At 45.4% G+C, this 15,694-nt stretch overlaps 4 protein-coding genes across 9 annotated transcripts in view; 3 read left to right on the forward strand and 1 right to left on the reverse strand.

Moving 5' to 3' along the window:
• The first annotated feature begins 639 nt into the window (after positions 1 to 639).
• LOC100877131 (uncharacterized) lies at positions 640 to 2,877 on the forward strand. Its single transcript, XM_003702872.3, has 2 exons — positions 640 to 1,141; positions 2,175 to 2,877. The coding sequence occupies exons 1-2, from the start codon at positions 844 to 846 to the stop codon at positions 2,513 to 2,515; spliced, it is 639 nt and encodes a 212-aa protein (XP_003702920.1). The 5' UTR covers positions 640 to 843; the 3' UTR covers positions 2,516 to 2,877.
• A 131-nt stretch (positions 2,878 to 3,008) lies between these two features.
• LOC100877019 (uncharacterized) lies at positions 3,009 to 5,544 on the forward strand. Its single transcript, XM_003702871.3, has 3 exons — positions 3,009 to 4,283; positions 4,343 to 4,546; positions 4,605 to 5,544. Exons 1-3 carry the CDS (start codon positions 4,176 to 4,178, stop codon positions 4,821 to 4,823), a joined length of 531 nt encoding a protein of 176 aa, XP_003702919.1. The 5' UTR covers positions 3,009 to 4,175; the 3' UTR covers positions 4,824 to 5,544.
• The window catches only part of LOC100876908 (uncharacterized), a 43,854-nt gene continuing 33,133 nt past the window's right edge, over positions 4,974 to 15,694 (reverse strand). Inside the window, exons 1-5 of one of the 6 annotated variants that reach the window (XM_012284139.2) lie at positions 9,553 to 9,892; positions 7,342 to 7,490; positions 7,012 to 7,227; positions 6,686 to 6,835; positions 4,974 to 6,437 (exon numbers count right to left, since the gene is read on the reverse strand). In XM_012284139.2, coding sequence (XP_012139529.1) covers positions 5,919 to 6,437; positions 6,686 to 6,835; positions 7,012 to 7,227; positions 7,342 to 7,446 — 990 coding nt within the window. In that variant the 5' untranslated portion in view covers positions 7,447 to 7,490; positions 9,553 to 9,892 and the 3' untranslated portion in view covers positions 4,974 to 5,918. Of the gene's footprint in view, positions 6,438 to 6,685; positions 6,836 to 7,011; positions 7,228 to 7,341; positions 8,661 to 9,300; positions 9,502 to 9,524; positions 9,893 to 15,694 lie in introns of those variants that run through there. The other 5 variants (XM_076534968.1, XM_076534969.1, XM_076534970.1 and 2 more) reach the window with 5 other exon arrangements.
• LOC100879113 (U-scoloptoxin(01)-Cw1a) lies at positions 12,169 to 14,896 on the forward strand. Its single transcript, XM_003702721.3, has 5 exons — positions 12,169 to 12,354; positions 12,476 to 12,547; positions 14,156 to 14,278; positions 14,349 to 14,450; positions 14,507 to 14,896. Exons 2-5 carry the CDS (start codon positions 12,476 to 12,478, stop codon positions 14,582 to 14,584), a joined length of 375 nt encoding a protein of 124 aa, XP_003702769.2. The 5' UTR covers positions 12,169 to 12,354; the 3' UTR covers positions 14,585 to 14,896.

A 15,694-nucleotide genomic window follows, 5' to 3' on the forward strand; every position in this document is an offset into this window, starting at 1 on the left:
CAAGACCGGAACGGATGTCCAAAACAAGAATGCCTTTTTGATATCGTGACATGCTTTCGAAAACAGCGATTTCACTACAATTTCGTGGTTGCTCTTTAAATAGCGATAAAGATTGCTGGAAATTAGGTTGTATTAGCATCCCGGTATAGTTCCAAGCGGAATTTCTGTGGTCGGTCCACGTACGTGACTCACACGCGTGCCAAGCTAACGAGGTTCACGATCCTAAATCCATTACGCTTTTCAGCAATAGACGTGCTATAAAAAATTCATTTCGAGAACGGCTTTGGAGATATTTTTTTAGCAGAAAACGCAAAATTGTGTGGGGCTAAAAATAAAATTTTGTAACGACGAATAAAGGAGAAAGCAATTTACGAACGAAAGTAACATAAATCGATGACTATGAATAATTTCTCCCTCTCTCTAGCGCTGAATGAATATTCGTCAAACTCTTGAGATTCTTTTCGATTCACGGGAGCGTCTCGACCCCACGAAACGGCCAGAATTCCTTAAGGAGAGTCAAACGTAGCTCGGTTTCAACATGTGCCTACGAAAAGCGTGGCAGTGGGGGGATGCCAGTCTGGTCTCACCTGAAACAGGACCAACTTGATTGGCGGAAGTCCCAGAAGGAAGGGGTTAGACTCTCGTATATGTTGGAACACACACCTTCCACGACCACTATGTGCTCGTGACACGCGGTCCAAGGATATAAAAAGCCTAAGGTCGAGCAGGAATCGAAGAAAAACAGCGCGAGGGTTAAGGTCAGATACCACCTATCTGGTGATTTCGCGTGGTGACAGTGTCTTTTCCAAATTTCTTTTCGCAAACCACGCGATCTACCGAATCATGAGGATACCAGTGTTCGTCTTCTTGCTTCTGGGAGCCCTCTGCGCTCAGGGTGAAACTGTCGAAAAGAAAGAGGATGATAGTTTGTTGAACTGCGTGCTGGAGGATGACTCGATGGGGTGTTTGCGGACGAGGCTGGCCAGGGACATCGATTCGATCGAGGTGCAAGTGACTGGAAAACAGAGCGAAGTACCCATGAGTGCCGTCATCGAACAGGCTGGTAGTTTCGTGGCGGATATCGTCGATGACATCCAGGAGACAGGAAGTGTGGAAGAAGTCGAGGAACAAGATGTGCAAGGTAAGTTGCTATTTGGACGAGTAATTCTTTAAACGATGTAGACTTTATTGAAACCATCGATAACTTTATTCAATTAATTTCCTTACACGTCGCTGAGGGGTTAAAATTGTAAGTATCGAAATATTGTTGGTTATAGTGCAAATTCGTGGAAATAGTAAATCAACGAATAGGCGGAACGGGTCGAATCACGGACAAGTGGAATATTTAATCGATTCAGCACGTGGAGCGCATGATAAAATCAACCGTGAACTTTCCTGCGTGCCTCGCGAATATCGTTACAAAAAAGTCGGTTAACTTTTACCGACCTTAAACTCGGTTGTCTTCAAGTTACATATCCGGATTTAATTTTAGCTATTTTCACTTTCGTCGTCTTAGAATTTGACACAGATTGTGTTACAATGATTTAACGATGTTTCACCGAGTGAACGAGTGTTTAGTTGGTTTAAGAGACTTGTTCTCCAGCGTTTATTGAAAGAAGCACTATTAGCACGGAAACGTTAGACGTTATGCAATCAAACGAATGCGTTGTAGGTCAACGAGGATCGTTTGTAATTCAATGTCCGATATGTCAACGATTTCTCATAGTTTACACACTGTTTAATGGTACAAGTTAGGCAAATTTGCTGTAACGGTTCTGCGCTCGTTACCTTTGTTATCTTTTCGAGCATGTCGTCGCTGGAAAATTGAACAATTTGGCAGGCATTAAGATTAACCGTCCACGAGAAAATGTCGAGTCTTTGAAGAGGTTACAATTTTCTTACGATGCGTTCTGACCCCACAGAATCGCGGTCAATGAATCGAGTAAGGAGAGCGACTGGAAACAAACGAGACTGTCTTCCTGTTCTACGTCATTCATTATTATGACAAAGATCGGTGTCATGAGTTTCACAATTATCCCTCGGATCTAACAGTATTAATACATTTGATGATTCGATCACTTTATCTCTTGATAAAGATTCGATAACCCTTCAATCGCAGTCGACGCAGTCCTTGAAACTCTTTCAACTAATACGTGATCAAATTTTGATTCCAGTTGAAGGACGCGGCAAGAAATTGAAGAGAAAGAAGAAGCACCTGCAGAAGCTGTTGGGTCTGGCTATGCTGTTCAAGGCGAAACTGAGCCTGTTGCTTCAACTGATCTCCACGCACTTCCAAGTCAAGTTCTTCGTGATCGCCATCCTCGGCTTGCTGATCAACGCTGCCAGGTTTTGGCTGGACCTGAAAAAGTCCCATCCATCCAAGGTTATTTATTACGAGCACGCCCAGCACCAGCATCACTACGACCACGACGATCAAGAGCACGGTTACTGGGGACGATCCGCGGACAGCACTCCTCAAGATCTCGCTTATTCTGCCTACGCCTCGCAAAACTGATGCTCCATCTTATCTATAAATGATCGTAGAGAAGCTACGATTGTTTTCTTCGTGCTCAGGTTTAATCGCTCAAGAAATGATTAAACGATCGTTCCAATCAGAGCGACGTTATTCGTATTACTCTAATTTATGTATTTATGTTAAATTATTTATTGTTTTGTTTGTATCACGGTTTGCGCCGTTTTTAGAAATATTTATCCCTTGTCTAAGATACTCCCTCGACTCGCAAAGCGTTCCATCCTCGTAACCAAAGTCCACTTTGCGTACCTGTCTCGTATTCTCTTTATCTGCCAAACATTGTTAATTTATTTGTTAACAACGCCTGTAAGAAACGTGCAAGTAATAAATTATTTTGATAATAACATCGTCAAACGTTGCCGCCAGCTCCGTCGAGAATTTCAATACGGTTTCGGGCGGAATCGTAGATCGTCGATTTATCGACTGTAAGTAACACGTCTGCCAGGAAAGTTTACCGAACCGGCAACCTTCTTTCTCCGCGGAGCGTGAGACTCGCATAATTTCCTTTGTATGCATCGCGATCGCTCGGAATTGTGGCTGGAATTTTCAACGAATTTCGATACTTTGACCTGTTCGTTTACCTTGTCGAGCGATAAACTCTCTGCCAGCGAATTTACCGATCTTGAATCGAGAAGTGTTAAGATGAGAGCGTTTCGTGTCAATGACAAATCGATGCAGGTTCGACAAAGATGTACCTAGATTACGTAACTTGCAATATGGATTATCGATGCGCGTCGAGTCTCGGACGAATCTGTCACGGTGAATATTTTTCGTGAATCTCATGGTCAATGACCAGAGACGCGTGCAAGGTTTCGTAACGACCGGTTGGCCACCCTGTTAAGTATTCACATGCCGGAGAATCGGCGATCGGCCTTAGCGAACGCACGAGGCCCGCTTCTCGACTCGCCCTCGAATTTTGACGACGAAATACGACCGGGAACCTCTTTTCGTAGCTCCGATTGGACCGCCGCCAAACGGACCACCGTGTCGCTTTGCGAATCATCGAAATTCGTGAGAAGATACGCTGAAATATCCTTCCGCCGTTCATTTATTGAATTTCTTCGTCGCGAGGCTACGTCGAACTTTTCTTAATCAGCTGACGAAAGTCTCGATCCTTAGGTTTATTTTGATTCGAATTGCATGCGGCCTTCGAGTCGCACGTCTTCGGGATATTCATTCTGATTCCTTTCTTCGGTACCCTCTTAAGGGCATATAAATGCCTCTTTGTTCGATTTCGAAGATGACTCGATGGTTCGATAGCAAAAATTTCCAGGAGTTCTTCCTCGGGAAGTCAGCTCGTCGATCATCGTACGATGAATATTACGCGAAGCTGGGCGAAATAATTCATGGTGGTTGCACGGGGGAGCGTATCGCGCGGCCCATCAGCGGTGAAATTTGCATCGGGCCTTCGAGGATGATGTGGACGTCTGGATGGTCATTGGCAGACCAAACGTGATGAACTTACTAATTTCCGTCTACCAAGAATCGGCCATTCATACAATATTCAAGATCCTTAGGCACAGGTCGCTATATAACACCCTTCCGCGGATCGAATCATCAGTCTTTACAGGATCCTCGAAGACACAACTTTTATCCATTGTTCTTGCCGATTCGACGAAACGCTTACAACAAAATTTCGATCATGATTCGACAAGCGTATCTAATCGTGCTGTTGATCGGTGTATGCACCGTCGTTTGGACTTTTCCGCAACAACCAAAGATCAGTAGACGCCCCGCTCCGGAGTTCAAGGTTCGGCTCGTATTCGTTTATTTCTCTTTCTTTGATACTTATCGATTCTCTTTGGTCAGAACAAGACTGGCGGCCTGGAACTTCCGGACAACGCGACGGTGATTCGAGAGAACATCGTAGACAATTTTTCCTGCAAAGACAGGATCTACGGTTACTACGCCGACATGGACAACGACTGCCAAGTTTTCCACGTTTGCTTGCCGCAAACTAGGGGCGCGACTAGGTGGAGCTTTATCTGTCCAGCGGAGACCGTGTTCAATCAGGTAATTTTTCTTTGAACTTATCTGTTTACCTAGTTTTTAATAATGTAACGTCGTTCAGGCTACGTTCGTTTGCACGAAAACGGAGAATTCCATACCGTGCGAGGAATCCGAGAAGTTTTACGAGTTGAACGAAGCGATCGGTAAGGAAGTGGAAGAGGAGGAGAGCGACATGGAACAACCGCCGAAGGAATCGGATACCGTGGAAACGATCTCGAGCAAACCACCGGTTAGGACTTCGAGGATTTTCAGACGGAAGAAGACGTCGCGACAAGAGTGATTCTTCCTATGCGATAACGTAGTTTTCTCGAGAATGGGCTGTGTGCACTGTGAACTATCGAAATAAGCTCAGTTGTGTCTGCTTGCCTAAAATAAGTTAGCTTAAGAGTATTTTGGAGTGGTTCTCCGCGTAAGTCCGTAGTAACGCGACTTTAGAATCTCTGTGAAAAATTTATTGTACATAGTAGTGGTACAAATCTGTAATACTGATAATAAAAGTATCTACGATCAAGCGGTTGTCTCGTGCGCGAGAGGAGTTACACAAATGTCCCAAGCCTAAACGTGCGAATGGAAAACAAATCCGTGCGACTCGAAGGAACTTAACTGCTAAATAAAAAAATAGGACTAATTAGTACGGTGCTAAGACAGCATCGTTAACGACGTTAATCGTTTATTTACAACAACTGATATGTGTGTCGATATTGGTTTTGTGGCTTAACGCTAGATTGGAAATAAATTAAATAGGGCAGGTTTAAAATAAAGATACTGTACAGTGCAAAACGAAAAGAACACACACGCAAACACACGCAAAGCGGCTAGAAATAAATCCAATTTTTTTTTCTCTTTTAATTCGACATCCGTTGTTTTATGAAATTGCAAAAATCACCGAAATTTCGGTGACTCTCGGTCTTCTTTTTCTATTTCGTATCTTTGGATAACTAGCCATTATGTCGTGGAAAGGCAGCACCTATTCCTCCGTTCGTAAATGCCGATAAATTAACGATCAACAGTTACACCAACTCTCGCAAACAGTTTCACGATTTTTACATAGGATCCTAAAGCACGTGTCTACGTTCTCAGCTTGTAAGTACATTTTAATCAAAGGAGCTATCTTCTGAACAGCCGCTGGCCTATCGGATACAAAATATCTATTTATACAAGTAAAATCTCAAATGCATTTCGACTCACGATATATCTTAGTAAATAAAAAAACGATACATTTCTCTTAAACGAGTTCACGCTGTCGGAATCTATATACACTAGGCATCTTCAACGATGCGTACCCTGTGTTGTCCTCGCATTCCAGCGATCTTGCATAACGGTTTCCCTCGACGATTTTACCGAGTCAACGAAAAAATAAAACAGGAGGAAAACTTTAAGCCTCGGAATCCGCAGCGAGATCCGCCTCGATTTCTTCGGGACTCCTCAGGTCAATAGCGAATCTCTTTTTAGGATTTTTGCCTGCCATCTCTGCCATTTTGTCCTGAGCCCTGACAGTCTTCGAGTACACATCGAACGCCGCAGCCAACGCGTAAGTCAATTGTCTCGCATGGTGTTTCGACTCGCACACGAAACCGTGGCACTCGAACGGCGAGACTCTTCTAAAGTTCTCCGTTTCTCGCACCACGATCATGGAAAACACTCTGGTGTAGACGAGATCCTGAACGCCGTACGATATCGTCTCGATGGAGTACATCCTGGCGAAGTTCGGTTCCTGTTTTCGTTTCTCGAGAGGCAGCAGAGCAACGCCTTCCTGGGACACGACCAGCTTGATCAGAGGAAGCATCGTGTTGGTCGGTAAAGCCTTCGCGGCAGCCACCATATTATCGACGGGTCTTCTCGTGTGTTTGATGCCCCAGAGACCCCTCGCGTCATGAGAGCCCAGATATTTCACCTGTAAACGTTCCCCTTTTAGTCTCCCACTCGTAGACCCACGACTAGCAATTAAACCAAGCCTCATTCGTTGGACGGACCACAGTTTTTTTCCACGGCCATTTAAATCGTGCCGGCTATTAGGGTTATAACCCATAAACCAATTAGGAATTCATAGAGATCACGACAAGCATTTTACGTTCGGTTGACTAGAAAGGCTCGAAGAGCCTTAGTCGAAGCGGACTAAAGGTAAACACGAAGAGGTATTACCTGAAACACCTGAGGTAGGTCCGTCGAACCTTCGAACACGTTATTGTCGATCGATAGACGAGATAACTTAGACACGAGATCTTTCTTCTTGTCGTTGGAGGACGTGGGACTTTTCGTTTCTTTCTTCATTCCTTCTATGCATCGACTTCCCTGCAACGAATACGGTTAGCGTCGATTCCTCGAGAAATCATAGACAAAGAGCCGTTGAACGTAACTGTCCGGTCAATTTAATAAAATTACGAAGCAACTTCTTTGAAGATTCAGGAAAACAAATAAAACGATCGATCATCGACGAAGGCTATTTGCAACGCTGAACAGATACTCACTGGTGCGTTATCGAGCTCGCAAACCTTTTGCGTTTGTCCTGGCTTCACTTTCAGGTGATACTCGACCACGTTCGGTATGTTCGGCGGGTTGGAAACGACTGAGGAAGCCGGAGAGGACGAAGAGGCGATCGCTGCCCGCTCAGGGACGGCGTTTCCGGCCTCCGTCGCCCCGGATAATGGCGCTGTCATCACGGACCCGCCAACCGTCTCTCCTGCCTAACAAATTTCAAATATTTCCATTTTCAAAACTCAATATTCCAAACTCTGCTCTTCCAAGACACGATTTACACTTTCAGATATTCTTCCAACAGTTCGCCTTGGAAAACGAACCTTGCTATTTGGCGGGTTACTACCCTTATCGCTCTTGCTCTCGTCGTCGACGTTCTTCAGAATATTATCGTTTCTCTTCGTGAAACCAAAATCCTCGTCTTCCATATCCGGATCCTCTCCGCTTACTCCCGATCAGATTCTTGTTTTCCCTTAAGTTGTAAAAATTCCAATTTCGACTAAAACCGTCGGTTGAAGGGAAACAGAAAGGTCAGCGAGAGTGGGTGCTATTATCGTCATCGTATTCCGAGACGCGTTCAGCCGCGAAATTAAAAACAACCTTAAACCGTCTCGACCCGAACCGGAAAACAGCTGTCACGCTGCACGCGTTGCACCTTGCGCTCTACGCCCGATCGCTTCCTTCGCTCTTTTCCTGTCGGCTCGTTTCGACGTTCGTTACAAATATTAGACCTTCGTAACGAATTCTGGAAAAGGCGTTTCCGTATTTCTGTTCGCGCAAGAGCGACCGTTTTTGTTCGCTGTCATAGAGAGATTTAATCGAACGGAACGGATACACTGGCGGCACACGATACAAGAGCGATGCTATCGAGAATCGTGAACGCGTACACGGGGGGCTTGGCTTTGAACGAACAGGAAACGAGTCAGGTGAAAAGGGATTCATTAACGTATTCCGTCCGTTGGTCGGCTTTGAGTAGTCTGTTGTTCGAATAAGTGCCGGTGAATCCTGGTGTGCAGTTACCGTTTCGAAAAGGCGCGCTAGTTTCCGCGCTTTCTATGACCGGGCCGCAGAAATTCAAGAACGAAGGTCGAAACGAGTCAACCGAGACGAACATCTCGTGAAATTTTACTCCTCTGATTATCTTTCGCGAAACTCGATAATCGATGTCAACAAGAGTTAATCTCTATGTGTGACTGAACGGTCCTGTGGGAACGCAAAGGGCTAAAATAGATTTGTAAAACAGTTCGGAAATAAAATAAACCCGAACGAGTTTATGCTCGAACAGCTTGACTCTCTTTCGCGAAACTCGATAATCGATGTCAACAAGCGTTAAAAATTTCTATGTATGACTGAATATTCCTGTGGGAACACAAAGGGCTAATTCTTTGCACTCAAAGGTAATTTCTTTACATTGCATCTTCAAAACTTAGTTAAAAAGTTAAATGAATTTTCTTGAAGTTGTTATTTCTTTACTCATAATTTCCACTACTGTTTGTTTCGCTATGTTTGTACATCACACGTGTCATGTTAAAAAATGCTTGTTTAAAATTATTGTATTAAATGTAATGGTGACTGCGAGTCACCTCTCGAGCACAAAGGGCTAAAATAGATTAGTAAAACAGTTCGGGGATAAAATAAACCCGAACGAGTTTGAACACCTTGTATAGCCGGAGCGTTTGTGCACCTGTCGCCCAATTACACCCGCGTACAATGGTGAACTGTTAACGCGCGTGTCCACGTAACGGGTGTTCCCGCAAAAATCGACGCGCGTTCGATGACAGTGCGATTCGAATAATTCAAAGGACATCTATGCAAAGAGGAGAAAAAGGTTAGGCGGTAACGGTATCGTCGGAGGATGAAATGAAGCTACAGGTATTCGCTGATCGTTATTACGGTTTTCCAACGTTTCCGTTACACCTTGGTCGATCAAAGCTTCGAGGTATCGAAAATAACGTTGAGATCAGAAATACGTTGATTTCACGCGCAAAAAAAGGACGATTCCCTTTTCTAGCCGAGGAGAGGGTAATACCGGAAACGTCGGTAGACGGGTGTCTGACCGGAAACCATTATGCTCGTGTCACGAACGGACTGCAACGGCGCAGCGCACGTTTCGTGTCGTTGGAATTTAAACCGTACTCGACACTGTTTACTTTACTTCCACGCAACTATGTTTCTTTTACTCGAATTACAGGTTGACACGCCACCTATCGCAATTAATTAATGCTACATAGATCAGCGGGCAGATCGCTCCATAGACGAACCGCTCGAACAAAGCTAGACACCTCGTAATTCATCCTCGTTCCTCGTTGCATTTTCTCACGATGTCACGATACCCTGAAACACGGAAGAAGTCCGAAGGCGAAACGCGCGTGTTTCGAGCAGGAAAAACTGGAGCACCGTTGCTCCAAGGAAAATCAGCGATAATTGTCGCCTTGCTTATCTTCGATAAATAACGATAACGTTTTTATTCTGTCCGATGGGAGAATAAAAATCACGAAATACCTACGAATTACTGTCGGTGTCGCTTCATTTACCTTCGCGTTATTCGTTCGCTCGATCATCGACATCACACAAGAGAACAGCACTTCACGGAACCGTTTCGCGTAGCGACAAGAATCTGTTTACGGAGACAGGTGTAATCTCGATACGAAGTCTATCTGTTCCAAGTATCCGGAAACATGGTCGAACGTAGCTACCGGTTCGATCGATCCGCGCTCGTTGAACCGCGAAACCGTTCTGAGGATGGACCGATCTAGGATCGGCAAACGATCGACGGCCAGCTGCGTACTATGCACTGTCGCGTGTACTCGTGCGACTGAAAATCTGGGACACCGTAGCTCGCTTCGACTCGCGCCGACTGATAAAACGCGACGCGATGCGACGCGAGTTGCCACCATAAACGGGATGCCACGACGCACGCGTGCGTCCACGCCTTCGTTATCGTGTCTCTCCGATAAAACCATCTCGCTTCCATGCGAGCAAACCTTTTTCTATTACCTTTCGTCGACGAAGAATCGCCCGTGAACACTCGCGATCGTCGTGCAACGATGTTTTAAGTACTTATCAATTTACTGACGGTCGCGCAACACCGAATGTAGGACAATTTCGAGCACCGTTCTCTGTCGCGGACGGCGCGATGCACGAGCGATAAAACGATAAACGTTCCAAGATCACAGAGATATCTAGAAGGTTGTCGAACGTTTAGCAAAGCGGCAAAAATCAAAACGCGTTTCCTAGGATTCGTTATAATCGATGTTATATCTCTTACGTAACTGTAGGTACAGTAAAAATGTACACGATGCCGTGTTACGTAAGGAAGACAGTCCAGATTTGATTGTACGTAGGTTGCGGATAAAAATCGAGGTATCAATTAAAATAATTGGACAATCGGCGGACGTGCAACGAAATCGATCAACGTTTCCAAAGGCGGACTCGAAAAAGAGTTTTGTCGTAGAGGTAATCGGCGAGGGCGATCGAATTGCTAAACTCGGTATCGTAATTAAATATTTAATCGACCGAACAACGGCAGAAACGTGAGAAAGACTTTCGTGTCGCTTTTGTACGTTACAGGAAAGATGCTCGGAAGTCGACTAGTTATGAAATTACGAAAGCGCTTATGGCGACTGAACATTGCCGAGCGTGTGAAGATTCGGGATACAGAGGTAACCGTCTGACGAAAGTGTCCATTAAAAAGGATGCTCTTCTTTTGATTGCCTTACCGAAGAAAAACAAGAAAATACCGCTCGTACATTCTTTCGCTGCCGCTACAATCAAACGTAATAACACCCGCGCATTTACACCGCACGACACGAGAACGGGGACATTAAGATACAAGGCGCGATAAGAATCTTCAATTGAACCAACCTCGAATTAGGTAGTTCAGCGGGAGGCACGACTTTCTAACGCCACCCTACTATTCTTAATAATAGGTTATTTAATAAAGCGGGGACACGAGTATCCTTTGTCATCGGTGTTGTCAGTTCGCTCGCGATACTACGAGGGATTCTCGTTATTCTCGAAACCGACGGACCTTCCCACGAACGTTACGCGGATTTTGCAAACCGCCCGATATGTAATTAAAGATAATTCAATTCAAACAAGACGCTTATACTCGGCATTGATTGTTCCGCGTGCAGGGTATTATTCGGATACGGATGCGCAACTTTGTTACCTAATTCGAGACAGCACGGTCGCTAAAATCGTCAATCTGATTACATGGAATTTGCACGCCAATCTCGAAAAGTTCGCGGTTGCCAATTACGCGCCGCTAATTGGCAGTGAACGTGCCTCGGAAATTAAAGGGGTACCGAGAGGAAGAAGCGTCATGCAAATCAACGATTCGATAGAGCTCGCGATTCTCGTTTTCCGCTCGTTCGCTCGTAGCGCAAGGCCAATTTATCGCGATCGGAAGAAAGGAGTCAACTTCCCGTTTTCTCGAACAATCTTCTGTCCCGAACTTAATAACAACGTCCTCGAGACGATCTCCACGTGCTTTTAATTCCATGTAGGAATCCTCGTTTCCTGCATCGCGCAACCGCTCGAAGATTTCGAAATGCACGAGACACGGATTCCCGAATTTAGCTGACCCTGTACAGAGATCCCCAAGAACGATGCGATCGAGTGATTTCGGACGGACAGCTTAATTCTTACCGAAGCGTTCTTAATCGGTACTTCGTGATGAGGATTTTCCGTTCTGAGAATCTCACGAAAACACGTATCTGATCGATAGGAATAATCCCGATCTTCCTAGGAAAGAATAGACAAAAGTGTAATTAATGGATAGTATCGCCTTCAATTTACGAAACCTGCCGGATTCGATAAAAAAAGGACTTGGAGAGAATGACAAATTTTTATACTTGCAATACTTTGACCCGATCGATCGCCTGTCTCATCGAGAGCTACCCTCTCCTTTGGGTAAAAAAACGAAGAACCCCGATTCAAGTACGATCGTTACGAGTGTTTTCACGGGTGTAAGAGCACGAGAAGGATTGCGTAAGAGAAGAATCTGCGGCATCGCAGAAATGGATCCCTCCCCTACCTCCTTGGGATCTTCTCTTTCTCCGTTCGTCCGGTGTGGGAGCCCCAGGAAAGAGGGGCTCTCAAGAACCCCCCCTTGTTCTTGCTCGATCTCTAAAGCCATATATATACCACCACTTCGTGGTAGCATCCTTCGAGAACGAAACCTTGTCCGCCACATCGCGAAGACAAAATTCGTAGGAGGTCCAGTGGATCAGGACCTGAGTGCATTGTGCGATCCAAGACCAACACCCCCAGATAAATGAACACCACGTGGAAGGATACTGCAGATTAAGGTGATTGGATTTCCTACAAAAAAGGTAATTTTCTCTCTCAAATTAAAAAAGAACTACTGTTACCTCTGCGACCGTTTACAAAATTTTCCCCCATTTGTTCGGAAACTTTTTAAAAATTGTTAATGCAAATTTTGATCGTTTTTAGATGATTTCGCGGTACCAAATTTTGTGCGCGATCCTGCTGTTCGGCGCGATTATGCTGTACCAAGCGATGGCGGTAAGTGCCCTCAAGGAGCTTTGCTCTAAGAAGTAGGACCGCAAAGTCGAGCGATTGCGCAACGCTCGAGACACAATACCTTTACGAAATCGGTGTTGAATTAAACAGAGAAATTATTATATTCATCGCGTTTTCTCACGTGCAACAACGACAGAGGGAGGAGGCTATCTTCTCGCGTCATCTTCGCCAGGTGGCACCGTTAAGTAATTCATTAATTACTCGTCTTGCGCAGACTCGCGTACGTGCTTTCACGCGCACAATCCGCGCTTCGTTACGCGAACTCGTGCAGACAGCATCGGTTAAAGTTTCCGTGTCTCCTCTGTCATTGTTACCGCGAGGTTGCGCAATTCCAACGAAACAATTCGCGAACGCCGCATTCGATCCTCCGAATTACGAAATCGATCCGTTGGCAATATTTTTTATACGTTGCTCGATCGACAGGCGATCCTGCGAGCGTCCAACCGCGAGCGTATTCATTTTCACCGGAAACGATGACCGTGAACGCGGATCGAAACGGAAGAGGATGGGAGGGAACCAAATTTTCAATGCCGGCAGCGGTCAGATAATTGAAAATGATTAATTAATTAGATGATTGTTATCGCGTTCACGGTACGCGCCTCCAGAAATTCTCATTTTAAATATCGTCTCCAAGATTTCCAACGCTTTTGCGTCGTTAATTGACCTATCAAATTTCAAGAATGATCTAGGTCCTGAAGTGTAGGTGCAGTTAGTGGAACGAAACCCTGCCCCATCGAGGTAACCGAGTAATCTTTTCACCTTTTTATCAAAATTACCGGTCGAGAGGGTGGAGGCCATGTTTTGCGGTCGCGCGCGTACCATTGGATGGGAGATCGAATACAAAGGCGGAGAGATGCGCATCCGCTTGCGGGGAACAATGTAACCCGACTTCCGGTCAGACATCGGCACGTACACGCACCGGACTGGCTCGATCCGACGTTTCGCGTGTCGCAACGGCCTCATTTTTTCTCTTCTTCTCGTTTTGACCGATAGCCAATTGCGAAAAAGATCTCACGGAGAGATCCCCTTGGTAGCCTCTCTAGGGTCTAGACGTTCTTTAGGAGCTGCTCGGATCGTTAACCACCGTACGAGGAACAGGAACACGCGTTTTAACCCTTCGCTCCTCCCACCGGAAACGCGTCCAGCTTCGCCTCGAACAACTTCTTCGCTCGTTTAAAGATTATAAGTTTGTCCGACGCGCTAACGAGGTAATTAGTATCCGATCGCGGCCAGTAAGCATCGCGAGGAAACGCGACTTGGACCGTGCATCCTCGCTCGGTCCACATTCTATTGTGAACAACGATACGTGACGAAATTTATACCGTTTCGTCAGAGTTACGACAGAATCGCAATGCAAATAACAAGTTTCTTCTCAGTTGCACCTCCCGACTAATTGCCTTTGTTTCCGAGTGAAATCGAGAAGTAATTCACACAGTGTTCCTATGAATTTTAATAAAATGATAATTCGATCTTCCGAATTCACGGGAGATCTTGATGAGCGCGGGAAACGTTACGCTAGAACCGTCAATTTCTATGGAATAATTAGGATTAATTGAATTATTACAAAGTGGGATTTTACCGACGTTCCAGCAAGTAGACGGTTACACGCCTGGTGTTGACTACCCGATCTACGACTCTGTACCTTTCGGCCTCACGTTTACCTGCGGAGGCAAGTTACCTGGCTATTACGCCGACCCTGAAGCCAGATGTCAGGTGAGTTCGCCTCTTCTGTTTTACCTGTTATCGACACGATTCGCAATTATTTCGATGCCTATCGTTTCAGGTGTGGCACTGGTGCTTGCCAAATGGAAGACAATTTAGCTTCCTTTGTCCAAACGGCACCGTTTTCAGCCAGTCGGCGCGCGTCTGCGACTGGTGGTTCAAAGTATGACATCTCTATTCGTTCGTTCTAGAACCATTTCAAATCTATTTTGCTTTCAGGTCGATTGCAACGACTCGCCAAGATTGTACGGTATCAACGACGACCTGTACAGGGACGTAAACGGAAACAAGATCTAACGCTAGTCGCAGTATCCAAAGAACAATCCTGTACAGTCTTAACTTTAAATAAGAATCGTCCAACGTGTCGTGAGTTCCTAGCTTGCCGACGGAGAAGCGTTCGAGCAGCGCGCTGCTATACTCTCCGATGCTAAATTACACGACGCTCGTCCGTTTATAAGATGTATCTCGTAGATAGACGCTCAGGATTCTATTCACGCGTGCATTTCCATAGAATCGTTCAAACTGTATCGCGCAATCTGTTTCCCACAGACCGAAGCTGAAATTTATAACCGATTTCGATTTTTCAATAAAGAATAACAGATGCATTAATTTCCTCCTTTCGTGAATGGTGACCGAGTTTAATCTCGTTAGTAACGATGTTCTTTCGTCGTTGCAAAAACGTGGTAAATTCTTAGGAAAAAGGTGCAACACACAAGTCGAAATCGCATCGGACAATTTCTTGGCATGATTGGACAATAGAAAGTGAGTGGTCACGAGCGGCCAGTTCCCTACCTTTTCTCCGTCAAACCTTGCCTTCGTTGCTACACTTTTCCATCTGTGTTTTGCATGCACAGAATATTTTCTGTCCCCCGTTCGATTGGTAACGGATCCAACCCCCGAGCCAACAGGCTGGTTAAAAATCGGCAACGTCTCCGATTAGAACGTCGATTAATCTATACACGACGTGAGAATTTCGATGGATGGTTATATAAATCTGTAGAAATTTGACGCGCCCATTTACGAAACTTCGACTTCCGTTTAGAGGACACATTTTTTAGAGCAGCAAGGCCAAAGTCACCGCGTTATTCCGATTGCGTCCCGCGACGGTGCGGGCATAATAAAGAAATATCGATTGCATCGCTTCCGTGTAATCGCTAGGATATCAAAATTTGCATAGAACGTTCCAGCGTTGAAATTCCACGCCCGAGACGCTCCCCGAGCAGATCATCGGCGCAAATATCACGGGCCTACCTAACGCCTCGTCCTGAAATTCTCGACGATCCTGTTTGAAAGATCAACAGGCGTGACACCAACCTGTCGCAAATGCGGGACACCTTCGGTGCAACGAGTTTACGCGCGAGAGCGCCAGTCGAATCTTGCAACTTTGCTTTCGATAGAGCGGGGCTC

This window comes from Megachile rotundata, chromosome 8 (assembly GCF_050947335.1).
Source record: "Megachile rotundata isolate GNS110a chromosome 8, iyMegRotu1, whole genome shotgun sequence".
NCBI lineage: Eukaryota > Metazoa > Arthropoda > Insecta > Hymenoptera > Megachilidae > Megachile > Megachile rotundata.

Coding starts and splice junctions, on each gene's coding strand:
- LOC100877131 (XM_003702872.3), top strand. CDS start 844: ATGAGGATACCAGTGTTCGTCTTCTTGCTTCTGGGAGCCCTCTGCGCT. Junction 1,142..2,174: donor CGAGGAACAAGATGTGCAAG/GTAAGTTGCTAT, acceptor TTTTGATTCCAG/TTGAAGGACGCGGCAAGAAA.
- LOC100877019 (XM_003702871.3), top strand. CDS start 4,176: ATGATTCGACAAGCGTATCTAATCGTGCTGTTGATCGGTGTATGCACC. Junction 4,284..4,342: donor GCCCCGCTCCGGAGTTCAAG/GTTCGGCTCGTA, acceptor CTCTTTGGTCAG/AACAAGACTGGCGGCCTGGA. Junction 4,547..4,604: donor CGGAGACCGTGTTCAATCAG/GTAATTTTTCTT, acceptor AACGTCGTTCAG/GCTACGTTCGTTTGCACGAA.
- LOC100879113 (XM_003702721.3), top strand. CDS start 12,476: ATGATTTCGCGGTACCAAATTTTGTGCGCGATCCTGCTGTTCGGCGCG. Junction 14,279..14,348: donor ACCCTGAAGCCAGATGTCAG/GTGAGTTCGCCT, acceptor CTATCGTTTCAG/GTGTGGCACTGGTGCTTGCC. Junction 14,451..14,506: donor TCTGCGACTGGTGGTTCAAA/GTATGACATCTC, acceptor TTTTGCTTTCAG/GTCGATTGCAACGACTCGCC.